This window comes from Malaclemys terrapin, chromosome 2 (assembly GCF_027887155.1).
Source record: "Malaclemys terrapin pileata isolate rMalTer1 chromosome 2, rMalTer1.hap1, whole genome shotgun sequence".
Taxonomy (NCBI): domain Eukaryota; kingdom Metazoa; phylum Chordata; order Testudines; family Emydidae; genus Malaclemys; species Malaclemys terrapin.
In genome coordinates this window covers 201651492-201667184 of record NC_071506.1, presented here as the reverse complement: position 1 = coordinate 201667184, position 15693 = coordinate 201651492, and the positions used below count along the sequence as shown (strand labels likewise).

The following is a 15693-nucleotide window of genomic DNA, read 5'->3' as shown; positions in this document are numbered from 1 at the left end:
TTTCTTTCTGCATTTACAGAGAGTCTGAATCAAGAGGCATGAATTACTTACAGCCCAAGTCTCAGTAGCAGCAGATCAACTAGTCTTGGCCCCAAATCCTTGCTGCACAATGGCAAGTCCTGACAGGCAGGGCTCTGTGGTGTGTGAACTTCCTCTGTAGTATTTGCCTCAGGATTATTTGCCCCGAACTGATGTATGAAGTGCCTTCCTGTCATCAGAACACCTCTCCTTATGTGTATACTCTATGTACATTTTTTTTTTAAAAACAGATTTCCTACCATTCCAAATACCACTTCTGTCCCACTGATATAAGCAACTTTGCGAGTCCTAGTGTATATGAGCTGACAGATCACCCCACTATTTTAGGACCATGCAGCAGCCAGTATGGGCGCAGGGTTCTGCCTAAGTGGAACAAGTTGCAAGATCAGGACATTAGCAGCTATCATAAAATAGTATATTTTCATGCACAATAATAGTATATTAGTTTTTGAAAATGTATGTTTCCTCAGTCTAATTTGTATGCCAAGTTAAATGGAAGTAATATTTTTAAAATGGCAGAGATAAGTAGAAAAGACTTTAAAGGACCCCCATATGCCAATACCATGCTCTTCAGAACAGTAATTGTAATACTATTATAATATTACCTTAAAACAGAAAGTAATTTAACAATGAATGACACATACAGATGGTTATTTAGATTTAAAATTATATATTCTATAACTTCATTTTGTCAAAAGTAGTTATACATGCACCCTTCCAAAATAGTTACATTTGTAATCCTATCCTAACTGAGAACACAGTAGGCAAGATCAATTTAGTGATAATTTTTTAAGAGCTCACAATCATTCAAAATTAATGTGATCAGGTCTTTTAAAAGTAGCCGTTATTCATATAGAGACATGCAAATTATCTACGTACTGAGAGTGAACGTCTTGTAGATCTATCCTTCACCCCATCACACTAAAAAGGTATGGAAAACCAATTGTGAAGAAAGAAGAATTTCAGAATGCCAAGACAACAGGAAATCAGGACAGAAAGAAATAAAAATCTAAAATGGTTATATCAATAAAGCAGTAGTCAAAAATTAAGAGGATTAAGAGAATCACAGATTTACTGAGTACAACAGTCAAAATTCACACTAAGGAATATTATGCATCACAAACTGGCATTTTTGAGGGAAAATAGATTTTTTAAAAATCAGAATGGCTATTTCTTAGCACATTGCTAAAAATCTGCAAATTTCTGAAAAGTAGGGATGTCGATTAAACGCAGTTAACGCACGCCATTAACAAAAAAATTAACTGCGATTAAAAAAATTAATTGCGATTAATCGCACCGTTAAACAATAGAATAGCAATTGAAAATTATGAAATATTTTTGGATGTTTTTCTACATTTTCAAATATATTTATTTCTATTACAACACAAAATACAAAGTGTACAGTGCTCACTTTATATTATTTTTATTACAAATATTTGCACTGTAAAAATGATAGTATTTTTCAGTTCACCTCATACAAGTACTGTAGTGCAATCTGTCATGAAAGTGTAACTTACAAATGTAGATTTTGTTTGTTTGTTACATAACTGCACTCAAAAACAAAACAATGCAAAACTTTAAAGCCTACAAGTCCACTCAGTCCTACTTCATATGAAGGGACATACGAATCTTTAGCGCATCTAGCATGTAAGTATCTTGCGATGCCGGCTACAACAGTGCCATGCAAACACCTGTTCTCACTTTCAGGTGACATTTTAAACAAGATGTGGGCAGCATTATCTCTTGCAAATTTTAGGCAAACTTGCTTGTCTGAGCAATTGGCTGAAGTAGATTTGTTAGTTCTAAAGTTTTACATTGTTTTATTTTTGAATGCAGTTATTTTTTGTACATAATTCTACATTTTTAAGTACAACTTTCATGATAAAGAGATTGCACTACAGCACTTGTATTAGGTGAATTGAAATATACTATCATTTTTACAGTGCAAATATTTGTAATAAAAATAATATAAAGTGAGCACTGTACACTTTGTATTTTGTGTTGTAATAGAAATAAATATATTTGAAAATGTAGAAAACATCCACAAATATTTAAATACATGGTATTCCATTATCATTTAACAGTGCGATTAATCGCATGATTAATTTTTTTAATTGCTTTACAGCCCTACTGAATAGTGAGATGATTTGTGACAACAGTCAGCTAGCCTTACATGACCAGTTTTCATACTGCTTGAATATCAGAACTTTAAATATTTACACAAATTCTGTTACAACAGCTGTATGAGAATGCGGAAACACTCTGGAAAATGACTCCATAATACTATTGTAGTTGTAGGGTTCCGTGCTTACTGTCTCGCAATACCAGACATCAAATTTGCTCAACTTACAGATAAAAAAATATTTTTTTAAGTGTTAGTCTTAGGATGTAAAAGTAAATCTGTGTTCTTTCTGGGTTATAAATTTTTCAAGATTCCACAACTGTAACTTAGTTAACCAATCTGTTGGTGATGCATAAGCCACAAAAGCATCCAGGTCCCACTTCTATGGATGTTGGCTTTGCAATGCTGTCAGAAATAAAAATTTATTCTTGCTAGTGAAGCAAGCAGATACAGATTTTTAGTACTCATAGGAAGCAGAATTGTTGAGAATGCTGGTGTTATTTAAGTGTCACTTTTCTGACTGTACCAGGAATTTAAAAAATGGAAATTGGTTTCAGAACCATTCTGTACACCAGTAGTTCCCAAACTTGTTCCTGGCAGGGCTGGCCGGCTTGTGTACCTGCCGTGTCCGCAGGTTCTGCTGATCGCGGCTCCCAGTGGCCGCGGTTCGCTACTCCAGGCCAATGGGAACTGCTGGAAGCTATACACTATTAATGCTACAACTGAAGCCAAAACTTGCATGTTTTTTTTCCATTAAGACGCTTAAACTGCTAAGAGGAGACTTATAAGGATAACCTCTTGGTTGTTAATTTGATTCTCTGAATATATGTCTTCCCACCCAGACTCAGGTCTGTTTTTTTTTTTTTTTTTTTTTTTTAAAGCTGCACCATTTTAACTAAAAAAGTGTTATTTTAAATGCAACACATGGAGACAGATCAGACTGAAGAGTACTGTTGCCATCAAAACCCTATATATGGGATTAAAGTTACGATTTAATCACGGGTATCTTTAGTAAAAAGTCATGGACAGGTCAGGGGCAAGAAACAAAAAGTGACTTTTACCAAAAAATATCCCCAACTAAATCTTAGGTGCTGGGGGGACTGGGGGGCCAGCCACTGCTGCTCCTGGACCACTGCTCCGCGGCAGCACCCAGGACTAGTGCCGGAGCAGCGGCCGGTGCGGCTGACCCCAGGGCCACACCAGCCGCTCAGGCAGCCCTTGGGTCAGCCGCACCAGTTGCTGCAGAAGTCCCAGAAAGTCACAGAATCCGTCACCTCTGTGAAAGACTCACAGCCTTAATTATAATTAAAGCTACAATTTAATCACAGGTATTTTCAGTAAAAAAGTCATAGACAGATCAGATGTAAGAAACAAAAAAATCTCTCCCCGTGACCGGTCCATGACTTATAAATACTCATGATTGAATCTTTTTTGGGGGGGATGGAGGGGACGTGCAGCACCAGCTGCTGGGAAGGGGAGAGCCCCAGGGGCCTGCTGCCGCTTTGGCAGCTGCCATGGGGGAAGCCTCAGGGGGTCAGCCACTGCTCCGGCTGCCCTGGGACCACTGCCAGGAGCCACCTAGCTGCATCAGGTCCTGTCAGACCCACGATTGCTGCGCAGGTGGTCCCCAGGTCCAGCCACATCGGCTGTTGCTCAGGCAGTCCCTGGGATCAGCTGCCCAGGGCCGCCAGAGTAGCAGCCCATGCAGCTGGCCCCAGGGCCAATGCTGCTCCAGGCGGCCGACTGCAAAACTGCTGCAGTAGCAGCCAGTGTGGCTGTCCCCAGGGCTGCCTGAGCGGCCCAGGGGTCAGCCACACTAATTGCTGCAGAAGTCACAGAGGTTGCAGAAAGTCACAGACTCTGTGACTATCGTGACCTCTGTGACAAACACGGAACCCTAATCATAATTTATTAACAATTCAACAACTTCAGAAAATATTAAAATCTGCATATAAACATTACAGATAAAATTGTCTAAGCTAGAATAATAGTTATCCTTCATTTTCTTATTTCAGCCCAGATCATGGGACTAAAAGTGCAGTATCTACCCCAAAAAGATATGGCTTGAGCAATCTACAAATTGAAGCTTGAAGCAGTCTCCTGCCAAAAGCTCCAGCAGAGAATCTGCGTTTAATTTAATGCAGTGGTTTTCAAGCTTTGTCATCTCAACACATTTCTGTTGAGGAACTGGAAGACCACCTCTTCCCACAACAATGTTCCCACATTGGTTTGCTGAGCCAAAACAAAAAACTTAAGCCACAGATTTCTTAGAGCCTTCAAATACATTTTCACTGGAAGAAAGCTGTATTATACAAACAACACACTCCAGTAACTACTGTTCTCCATTAAAATAATGTGTCCTAGCTGAAATAAGTGCTCAGTATTTTATTACTATTTTTGATCAGTAGGCACACAAAATGTTATTACATGAACAAGTCAAAACATGCTCATTTCCAGGTTACACACCGCAAGATCTCTCCTTCTGGAGGCACTTGTTCTGCTGCTATAAGACCCACTGACATCCAAAGATGAACTCTTAGGAATTAAATTGTAGAAGATTATGAATTTCAAATATATAAACAGTAAATAAATTAAAAATAAAAAACTGCTTTTAATGTAGAGATATATATAAATCTGTACTCAATGCATGGTGAGCAGCGTAATAAAGCTAATTTTATGCACTAGGAATGACAGTATAATTTAAGAGCGAGTTGTGTGATCACCACTGACAAGTACTATGGATGACCATCTCATGTGCTATTTCTAACCATACTAGTTTGTGCTTTCTTTAATTGTGTTTTATTTCTTAAAGAATGAGAAACAACATGACTGCTTTGAGCAAATTATTTTCTCTTTGGAAAAGATGAAGAAAGGCTAACGTTTATCTATCAAATTAGTTTCTCTAATTTTTGGTGTGGGTAGGTGCATTTATTAATGCTTTTTATCATGGAATACATTCATATACACTTTTCAAAAATACAGCATAAGACGACCTGCATACATATTATATGTGCACGTTTTATTTTATATTAATTTAACATCTAGCATTTCTGTTTTCTCATTAAGTACCTCAATTTCTTTGCCCTACTTATAATCTATAAATACAGATTTACAGCAATTTCATATAAAAGTCCCAGTGACATTTTATACCAAAAGGTAAGTTATACCATATTACAGATATTAACTTTAAAACATGACCAAACATAAAGGAGACCAACATTCTCGATGGTTTTGAATGTAAAATATGCCATTATTAATCTCATTTAGGGCACAATTTAGCAAAGCACTTAAATAGTGTGGTAGCCCTAGCCCCATGAGTATGTAGACCCAGGCTCTGAGGCTCACTACCATTGGCTGCCTAGACTACATGAGCACTATCATAATATAAATAATAAAAGCAAAGACGACTTGTTCTTATTTTTTGACATTTGGTACCTAGTCTTTAAGGTGCCACCAGACTCCTTGTTGTTTTTGTAGATACAGACTAACACGGCTACCCCCTGATACTTGGTACCTAGTCATCTTCTAGCTTCTAATGATAACAACAAGATTTAAGTTTGTATTCCAAAAAGAAGAGTCAGAGACCGTCTGCTTTAGAGAAAAGCATATTGAATATTAACCTCATAAATGAAGTGTTGTTTGCATTAACTGAGGAACCAAGCTTGACTATTCTTAAACTTGAAAGGGATTAGATTTTTATCGGTACATGTCACTAAACATGGATTTCATTGTACACACAAAAATAGACACAAATATTTCCATCAATATTAATAAAAATGTAATGATAGACAAAGTAAGAAAAATGCTGCTTGGGAACTTATTAGATTTTGATTTAGGGATATTTACTTTGTATATTTTGACATGTGATATTGTCTATTTGAGTTTTAATCGTTAGAAACCTTTAGTTTTAAGCCTCAACATCTACTATCATTAAATTATTGTCTGACCCCCCCATACTCTGACCCTCTCCCATAATTTCCTGCAACTGTGAAAATTAAAATAAAATACAAAATATGCATAAAATTATGACTTTTAAGCAAGTATGAACACAAATGGATAAAACTAGAAAAACAGTTTAAAAACAGTTCTGTTGAAATTATGAAAAGTAAAAATCAAATTCTGCCAACCCTATTTTGTACAGAATTTATGTAATTACATTTACACATATACATACATATGTCTATTATAAGTAATTGATGGAAAACAGGTATATCAATGTATATTGCAACAATACTTTATCAAATGTTTGACTAAAATCCATTTACCACACAGTTATCACTTTCTCAGTAGTAAACTTCTAGTCATTTTTGAAAAATGTCAACTTTCTCTGACAAGATCTGTTCTTTGTAAACTCACATTGACAATTTCTTATGTTCCAGTTCTGTCCACGCAGTAAGTTGCTTTAAAAAAGTTTACTGAGATTGAAGTTAACCATTAGTCTGTAATTAGCCATTTCTCTCCCTTAATATTGACATTACAATGTTCCTCTTTCAGTTTTCTAGAACTCTTCTCTCTTATAGAGTGATGAAAACAGAAAAGCTAATAATTAGATAAATAATTTATTTAATATTACAACTGAGGTGAATCATACTTAAGGATCTTCACAGTATTACTGGATATAAGAAAAGTTCAAAAAAATTCTTTAAGATACAAAATGCTCTGATGGAGAATTGATTTTCAGCTCTAAACACTGCCCCTTTCCTGCTTTTGTCTGAGTCTGGGGGGAAGTGTCATAAGACTGGGGGGAAAGGATGGTCAAGGAAATGGAAACAGATTGAAGGAAAAGAGCTGTAGATGTTGGTGAACTGCCACACACACACCATCTTTACAAAATTGTTCTTTATGGAGCTGAAGCCAGTGAACAGAATAGCTTGCAAGTCTCTTTTGGGTGGGCTGCTGCTAAAAGTGAATGATGAAATAACTTAAGAATGCATGTTCTCCACTTCTGCAAGAGTGCAAAAACAGAACATAGGAACACCACACATCTCTCTCTTAAGTGTGAAAGAAAAGCCACCATAGGAAAGAAGGAGAGAAAAATGCAAGGGTAAAGAAGTAGATTTGAGCGGTAAGAAGTGAGTAGAGAACTAGAAGAGAGGGAAGCAACTCTTAGGCTATGGCTAGACTGGCGCTTTACAGCGTGGCAACTTTCTCACTCAGGGGTGTGAAAAAACACCCCCCTGAGCACAGCAAGTTACAGCGCTGTAAAGCACCAGTGTAAACAGTGCCCCAAGCTAATCCCCTCGGGGAGGTGGAGTACCTGCAGTGCTGGGAGAGCTCTCTCCCAGCGTTGGCGCTGTGACCACACTCGCACTTCAAAGCACTGCTGCGGGAGTGCTCCCGCGGCAGTTCTTTGGAGTTTCGAGTGTAGCCATGCCCTTAGGGTAGAGGAAGAGAAAGTGAAAGGGAAGTGGAAGGGAAACAAAGAATGAATGAGAAAGGAAAAGGAAGGGGAGAAAAAGAAGATAGAAAAGCAGCAAAGAGAAGAGAAGGAAGAGGCGAGGGAACGAGGAGAAACATTTTTAGAACTACTTTTCCTTCAAAAGCACTACCACCTAAACAAAGCATTCTAAGCAATTATCAAGAGCAGCTTCGAATCTGACCTCAGTGCACAGCTGGTGAGTGCTAGCAGCTACAGACACAGCTTGAATTATCTTAATGTACAGATAACATACATATGCATGACTATGCAAGCTTTATAATTCTCAGCACTTGTTTGGGAGAAGAACATGTGACGCTCAAGTACAATGACTTGACCTAAGTTTTAAATACCGTCTATTTAAAGTTGTACTGTATATGTGCTAACACCAGGATGGATAAAAATCAATGATTTAAAAAAAGAATCAGATTTTTTTATTTAAATCAGATTTCTTTGATAAAATGCCTTTTGAGGAAAAAACTTATCTAAATAGTTTTAGATAAGATACGTTATAGCTCAAAGATATCTCATCATGGAATAGGGATTATAGATTCTAATTCTATAGTATGAGACAATAAACTCATGTAATGTTTAAGAAAAGTTTTGTAAATAAGTTCCACTAGTTCATGAATTAGGGCAATCCTATGAGGCTCCAGGGGCTTCTGTATATATTATTTAGGTTAATCTTTCTATCTACCCAATGGGGCTCAGTCTAGAAGATACCATCAGAGATCCTTAGTTTTGCAGTTCTCAAACTGTGGATTTGTGTCTCCAGAGATAACAGGCTTATTAACAGCAAAAATGTTTTTAAATACATACATAAATAATATACAGAGGTGAGAAATAACAGACCTCAACCCTATTGTCCTTCTGCAAATTTGTGTACACTGAGTCAATCCCTTACATCTCTCTAAAAGTGCAAAGTTGCAAAAAGTTCAATGAATAGAAGATTGTTGGGGGCGGAACAGATCTGGACAAGAAGTCGTCTGGAGATAAATGTGAGAAGGGAGGGACAGGCAGTAGAAAACGAAAGTGAAACTGTTTGAGCAGTGTATTCCAGAAGTCTTGAGGTCTTTCTGAGTGTAGCCTTCATTGATCTGAGATCTACCATACCATTCTCTCACTAGAAGGGAAAACCTATAATAGCAGCAGGCCGTAAAAGAGACCCAGTTTGGGAATATTTTAATGAAGTTCCTCTACCTGTGGGTAAGACAGGCATGCATGCAAAATGCAAACAGTGCAACAAAGAAAAACTTGAATGTTTAATTAAAATCAAAAATACATATGCTTGTTGTGTTAAAATATTGTATGTTCGCTGTTGAAGAAAAAATCCAGAATACATAACCTTGTTGTTTTACTTAAATACAACAATTTACATGTCTGTCTGGTGATGTTCTCCTGCTAATACAGCATGGCAAGAAAATCCTCCAAATATTAATGAATAACTTGTTGAAATGGAGATAGTTCACTGCCAAATGACTTCATAAACATCTGCTTTGGTAAATGAAATAACCAAACAAGCATTCATTTTCTGATACAGCGGTAAAACTAATCTGAAAAGTTTTCAGAATAAATCACTTAAAAATGTATAGTGTGTACCTTCTAAAAATGAAATCTACATATACCTCTGAGTTGTGAAGAATATGTATTAAGGTTATAACAACCAAGAAGAATGCACTTTTATGTAGAAATACATTATTAAATCAAGTCTTCCTGTCTACTGATTTAAATCAATTTGATCAAATCCACCCTGGCTAACACTAAGTACAGTAACTCCTCACTTAACATTGTAGTTATGTTCCTGAAAAATGTGACTAAGTGAAACAATGTTAAGCGAATCCAATTTCCCCATAAGAATTCATGTAAATGGGGGGGTTAGGTTCCAGGGAAATTTTTTTTGCCAGACAAAAGGCATTATATATATTTTAAACTATTTTTAAACAAGCCATTTAATACTACGCTGGGATGGGGGGGGTGGGGCGAGTAGTGTGCACATGCTGTGTGTTTACAAACATATGGTACATACAGTACAGTACTATAGTTGGGAGGTGCCCCTGCCTTACCCTACACAGGCACAGCCCACTGGCACTGGAGATGAGGCAGGCAAGGAGCTGAAGGTGCTGTAGGCTAGTAGAAGCATGTTGTGCAGCAGCAGCAGCTTCCCCTACTCTGCAAGCACCAGGGGTGGGAGAGGGGATAAACCCTCAGCCCGCCTACTCCCCCCTTCCCCCAAACCCCCATCCTTGACCTGCCTCTTCTCCCCCCCCACCTCCTCCCCCGTTACTTCCCACACTGAGTCCTCGTTCCTCCCCCCTCCCTCCCCTCCCTTCTAAAGGCCGCAAGCCAGCTGATTGCCGCCAGCAGGGGAGGGAGGGGGAGCCTGCATGCCGAGTCCTCGCTCCTCCCCCCGAAACACTGCAAGCCAGCTGATTGCCGCGGGCGGGGGGAGGAGGAGTGGGAAGGCACAGATCCACAGGGTCTGCTAGCTGTGGAGAAAGCAGGCAGCCAAACAACCTAAGAGTGGAGCATTGCACAAGTTTAAATGAGCATGTTCCCTAATTGATCAGCAACGTAACAACAAAACAATATTAACCAGGATGACTTAAAGTGAGGAGTTACTGTATGTGATTTTTTTTAGTTTGCTTTCAATGGAAGTAAAATTATTCTATGTAATCAATATCTGAACTGCTTATGTTTTGGGGCTTATTTCCAAACTCACACTAAGTTAATTATTTTAAGCTACTAAATTATAGTAAAAACATAAGTGTTGGGGGGAGGGGGGAAATCAAGGTATCTCATAGTACAAACACCATGAGATTTTAAAGATTTATTAAAAAAGATTCCGATAAATTGATACAAGATACAATTAAAATGTTGACGTGAACACACTACCCCATTTATATTGATTAAAACAGATAAGTTGCATGTAGTATCAAAGTTCATACAAACTATGTACTAACCCTATAACTGCCAATACTTCGAGCAGACACCAAGTCATCTGCTCCCTGATAACAAAAATGAAAGCAAAATTAAGTTAAATGTTTGTTTGTTAAAGTAAAGCCTAACAGGGAGAAGGGAGAGTTTATAGATTAGCACAAACCAGATAGGAATGACGACTAGACCGGAGAGAATACCTGGCTCTCTCTGAATCTTCCTGAGAAAGAAGAAATGTAAAAAGTTATTTAATGAAAAAAAGATGAACAAAATCAAAGCAAGCAAACAGAAGAGCATGCAGTACTTATTTTCCACACAGATAAGAGTTTGGAAAATCAACTGAAGCAAATGAATCAATTCACGTCAGATGAGCATGGCTTTCATTTCATTTTGACTCTAAAGCAGATGTCTACCACACTACGTTGTTAAGAAAGTGCAGTTGAAGTGATGTATTATTTAATTAAAAGTAAAAAATGGAAAATCTTTTGCTGGTTGGGCAGAAATATGATATATCTAGAATAAATGTAGAAGAATCTCATTAAAGACTAAAAACAAACAAAAGAAACGCAAGAATTACACTCTAGAGAAGTTTGTCAAATCAAGATTGTGAAAGTTGATTCCAAAGTTACTCAAGGATTGGGGAGGGTTTACTATAACCTGGAAATAAGGGAACCTTTATGGGAAAACTGGGTACAAAAAATAAAAGAGGGAAAAAACTATTGTTTTAATTGCCAGAAGCATCTTAAACATAAAAAATGTTTAGTTACAGCAGGGGTTTGCAAACTGGGGGTCAGGACCCCTCAGGGGGACTTCGAGGTTATTACAGGGGGGGGGAGGGTCACGAGCTGTCAGCCTCTACCCCAAACCACGCTTTGCCTCCAGCATTTATAATGGTGTTAAATATGTAAAAACAGTGGTTTTAATTTATAAGGGGGGGGTGTCACACTCAGAGGCTTGCTATGTGAAAAGGGTCACCAGTACAAAATTTTGAGAACTACTGAGTTACAGGGAATAAATACACTATGAAATTCTGTTTCAGTTTAAACCATTCAGTATAAAACTTCACATTTGAACTGGAACCACTTGTAAAAAAATAAAAGTCCTTCAAAAAAATGTTCTTGCCCTCTCCAGTCTTCCACCTCTCAAAAGGTCATAAAGTGCTAGCAGTCAGACCTCACCTATCAACAGGGTAAAGAAGGGGTCCATTCCAGCAACACCTTTTAGACTGTACATAGAGGTGATAATAGTTTGGGACTTAGGGTCCCTCCTTTATACTACACTTTTAACCAAAGTTTTCAACCAGGTTGACTCCAAAAATGATCTGTGCCCACATTCAAAATAGATAATACATGATAAGTAACCTTTGTGGCTAACAGTGGCCTGCCCTTGGAAGCAGCCAAATGGTTGCCACCCTCCTTAAGGCTTCATAACATTTATTTTGGTGTATACAAAAAAACTTCCCCAACTATGCCTGTGCAACTGTTGGCCAACATTTCTTTTCCCTGAGCACTTCAGTAATGTATTCCAGAGTGCATTATCCTACATGTGCTTGGGCATTCTGTGGCAATTTTTACCTCTACATAACCCATCACAAAAGGCTATCCTGCCTACATAACCAAGAAATGGCAAGCAACTGTAAAGTAGTCAGCACTCTCAATCACAGGCCTTAGTGAACACTGCAGTGTCTACTACAGGCAGATTGGTCCCCAACGCGGTGCTCGCGGGCGCCCTGGAGCCCGCTGGGGCATCCATGTGCACCTGCCTACTGTCCGCTGGATTTTCGGCAGCATTTCGGTGCCGATGCCTCTTGACGTTACCGCTTCATGGTGGCATTTCGGCGGCAGCTTGTCCGGCGGCCACGGTCCTCGGCAGCTCATTGTCCGGTGCCTGCCACACCGAAAAGGCTGGGGACCACTAGACTAGACTGAATTCTTAGGATAAGGCAGGCCATCACACAGTGGAACAAAAATGGAAATCTATACACGCTCACCCTAGCATGAGACCAGAGATGACAAAGAGTTGGTATGGCAGCACACGTACACTGTTGGTGTTTAAGGTTATGTCATCACCATAGAGTTAACTTTGATTATCTACACTTGAGCTAGGTTAACTAGAGAAGAATTAACTCAAGTGAATGGCCACACTGCAAAACACTTGATCTGCACACAATGATTGTATGAGCAGCTGGTGAGCTGTGCTAACTCTAAATGTAGTCTATACCCCTGGATAGGTTAGGCAACTCTCGTTAATAGCAGCACCACACTCAATTGAAGGATTTGTGTATATCGAGATGGGATTCCTGGTGGGGTTGCACTAGAGTTATATCTCAAGTTAACTCTCCAGTGAAGACAAACCCTAACAAATAAATTAAACAATAATGAATAATAAGCACATGGACCCTGAGATAACTGCTTTTTAAATAAACAGTTTGTGGAGGATTGACAAGATAAAAGTCAAAGTAAAATTAGACTGATTCAGTTGCAATTTCAGCAGGATATGAAGTCAGTGTGATGTTTAATTTGTAAATCAACTTTGAAACTACAATGCATAGAAGCCAAATGATATGGTTACAATATTCCAACAATCAAATAGAGTAAATCCCTAGCCTACAAAATTGTTTGACATTTAGAAGCTAATCAAAGTTTTAAAAAACATTTCTTTTAACTTAATAAAGGTAACTTCCTTTTCCTCTCCAAAACCCATCCCATGCATTATCTCAGTTCTATCAAGCATGTAACAAACTGGAAAAAAAAAATCAACATGGCATCTGGAGAAGTACTCTTTGAACATTAATAGCAATTTTTATTAATAGGTTACAATCAATCCAAAAATAAAAAACAAAGTTCATGCTCTTACACCTTTACGTTCTGCAGGGTTTTTTTCTTATTCTAAAGAAATATATTAAAAAGTTAAATGCCTGAACACGTTTCAGTTTTTCTTGTTAAATTGATTACATGCAATTCGGAGTCAAAAAATCATTCCTTCAGGCTATAAACTCAATTTGTAAGGGTTAGCATAAAATTGTGAACATTTAACGCTCTGAAAACTATAAGACTTCTCTATAGAATTGCTGAAAATATCCCTGATTATGTTGCTGTTTTTCATACTTTGAAGTTACATTCTGCTAAATTATATTTGAACCTGATTTACTTTAATCTTCTTTATACAGGTCATTACATATTAAGAACTTTTCATAAAACAAATCATCATATCTGAATTTTGCTTTTAGAAAAGCAAAGATAGGCCTACAAATTTGTGAAAACAGTTCTCTAATTATACAGCTGAATAAAATTAAACAGACTGAGGAGCACTGTGCTATAATTCAACTCTTATCTCCATGCCATCCCATTTAGAGGAACCAGGCTTGCATTTTTTTTCACCCCAAAGTCCCACTGGAATCAACTGGAAGTTTGGAGTCCAGAATGCAAGAGTAAGCTGCCTCTGCCTGTCCCTCCCCTCTTATTTTTAAAGGTAGAAAGAAAAGTTGAAAGGTACAGTATAATCAATTTTAAATTTACTTTTTGTTTGTTTAAAGAAAGTATTAGCCACTGAAAGATAGCCTGGACTATCTGTGGAAGGAAACACCTGCCAGTCTAATCAAAGAAGAATATAGAATAAGGCAGGTCTACAAAAAAGATAAGGTAAGATGTGGAAGTAAGTTAATGTAGAAACATTTACAATTTTAAAAATAAGCCTTTGCCAACATAACGCTACTTGAATTCCATTCTGAATGTAATTGTATAAACTTTAAACAAACTCACTATGAAAAAGAAAATGGCACACTTCCAATGTTTTTTGCCTCTGTACAGTGTCCTATATGTGACCTTATGTAATGATTTTTTTCCATCAGTCATAAAATGTGTTCACACTTTGCAAACCATTAGTAAATGTCTTCCCCTCCAAGTCTATGTTAGTTCTGCAAGTGTAAACAACATGCACAACAGGCAGTCCTGGCCTACCATCCACTTTTGGATACGTCCCCATTTTCTATCATATGAGCGATGAGAAAGCTACAAAATGTTTAAAAAAAATTAATACAGAACAGGCATCATAGAGATTACATCATCTTTACAATTTACAATTCAAAATCACATGTAATTGTCCACAGAATATATGAGATCTGTAAATTTATTTTAGGTAATTTAGAATAATTAAAGTGAAATACAAAAGAAGTTCCTCAAGAAGTTCTGCCTTGATTTTACTCCATACCATCACACCAAATTGTCAAATTCTCACAACTCTATGGAAGAATTTGAGAGAGACTGCCATTTTTTAATTCACTCATTTCAAGTGAATGTCATTTTTATTATTATAAATGCAAGAATATCAGAATAGTCTTCAGAACTAACTAGTGTGTTTATTGTTTAACAGACAGACAGGGAGGAATGAAATCCTGGTTCTGTTGCAGTCAAAGGGAAAACTCCAATTCACTTCATTGGGGCCAAGAGGCATACAATCCCACAAGAACGCTAAGTGAAAAGGCAGCTTTCTGTATACATTTCACCACAGTCTATGTATCAGTTTTAACTAGTGCTCCCATGATACCCATTAGTGTTTTTCATTTTTTCATCCTAAACATGGAGTCTTGTTAAAAAAACTTTTCAATGCACTGTTTTATCTTATGTCCAAACCCTCTTGTACAGATTACTCAGCCAGGTACCATGGTTGTAGATTTGTTCTTTTCATGTTTAAACAGAATACCGTCAACTTGGGAAAAAATTCAGAGAGAACTGCGAATTATTTTTACAAGTAACAACCAGGAATATTATAAATAAGATTAGAGAAAAAATATTTTCTCTATTTCAGTTTACTTTGAACAATTGACAGCATTTTGGGTGCAATCACTCAGATACCGCTTCTTACGGCATAGGTTTTCCACAGCAACAGTAGAGAAAAAAAAACATCTAAAAAACCAAGAAAATGTCCTTGTAAAACAATATGAAGTATCAGCTGACACAGGGGTAGGTTTAGTATTTTAATGTTTTTTTTAAAATTCGTTTTATAAAATTGTCTGGATTTCAAATTAAAGATGTTCCTTTAATGAAAGCATTAAAATAGCCTTCTTGTATATTCAGAGTTAGTTATATGGGCACTGGCTTTTGCATGTTGCTGTTGTGCTATGTGCTGTTTACTGAAAATAAATTACCAAGTTAAAAGGACAACAGTCCATTTTCAAAGGAAA

General features: G+C 37.3%; 1 protein-coding gene across 16 annotated transcripts in view; it reads right to left on the bottom strand.

The window, feature by feature from the left end:
- Positions 1 to 15693, bottom strand: part of LRRFIP2 (LRR binding FLII interacting protein 2) — a 171230-nt gene that overhangs the window by 85475 nt on the left and 70062 nt on the right. For 9 of the 16 annotated variants that reach the window (XM_054019398.1, XM_054019396.1, XM_054019400.1 and 6 more), the window contains 5 exons: positions 14471 to 14521; positions 10678 to 10731; positions 10538 to 10582; positions 4628 to 4696; positions 919 to 960 (listed from right to left, as the gene is read on the bottom strand). The exons of 4 other annotated variants lie outside the window; for them this stretch is intronic. In XM_054019398.1, the coding sequence (XP_053875373.1) occupies positions 919 to 960; positions 4628 to 4696; positions 10538 to 10582; positions 10678 to 10731; positions 14471 to 14521 (261 nt within the window). The remainder of the gene's footprint in view (positions 1 to 918; positions 961 to 4627; positions 4697 to 10537; positions 10583 to 10677; positions 10732 to 14470; positions 14522 to 15693) is intronic. 3 more of the 16 variants (XM_054019405.1, XM_054019406.1, XM_054019407.1) reach the window with 2 other exon arrangements.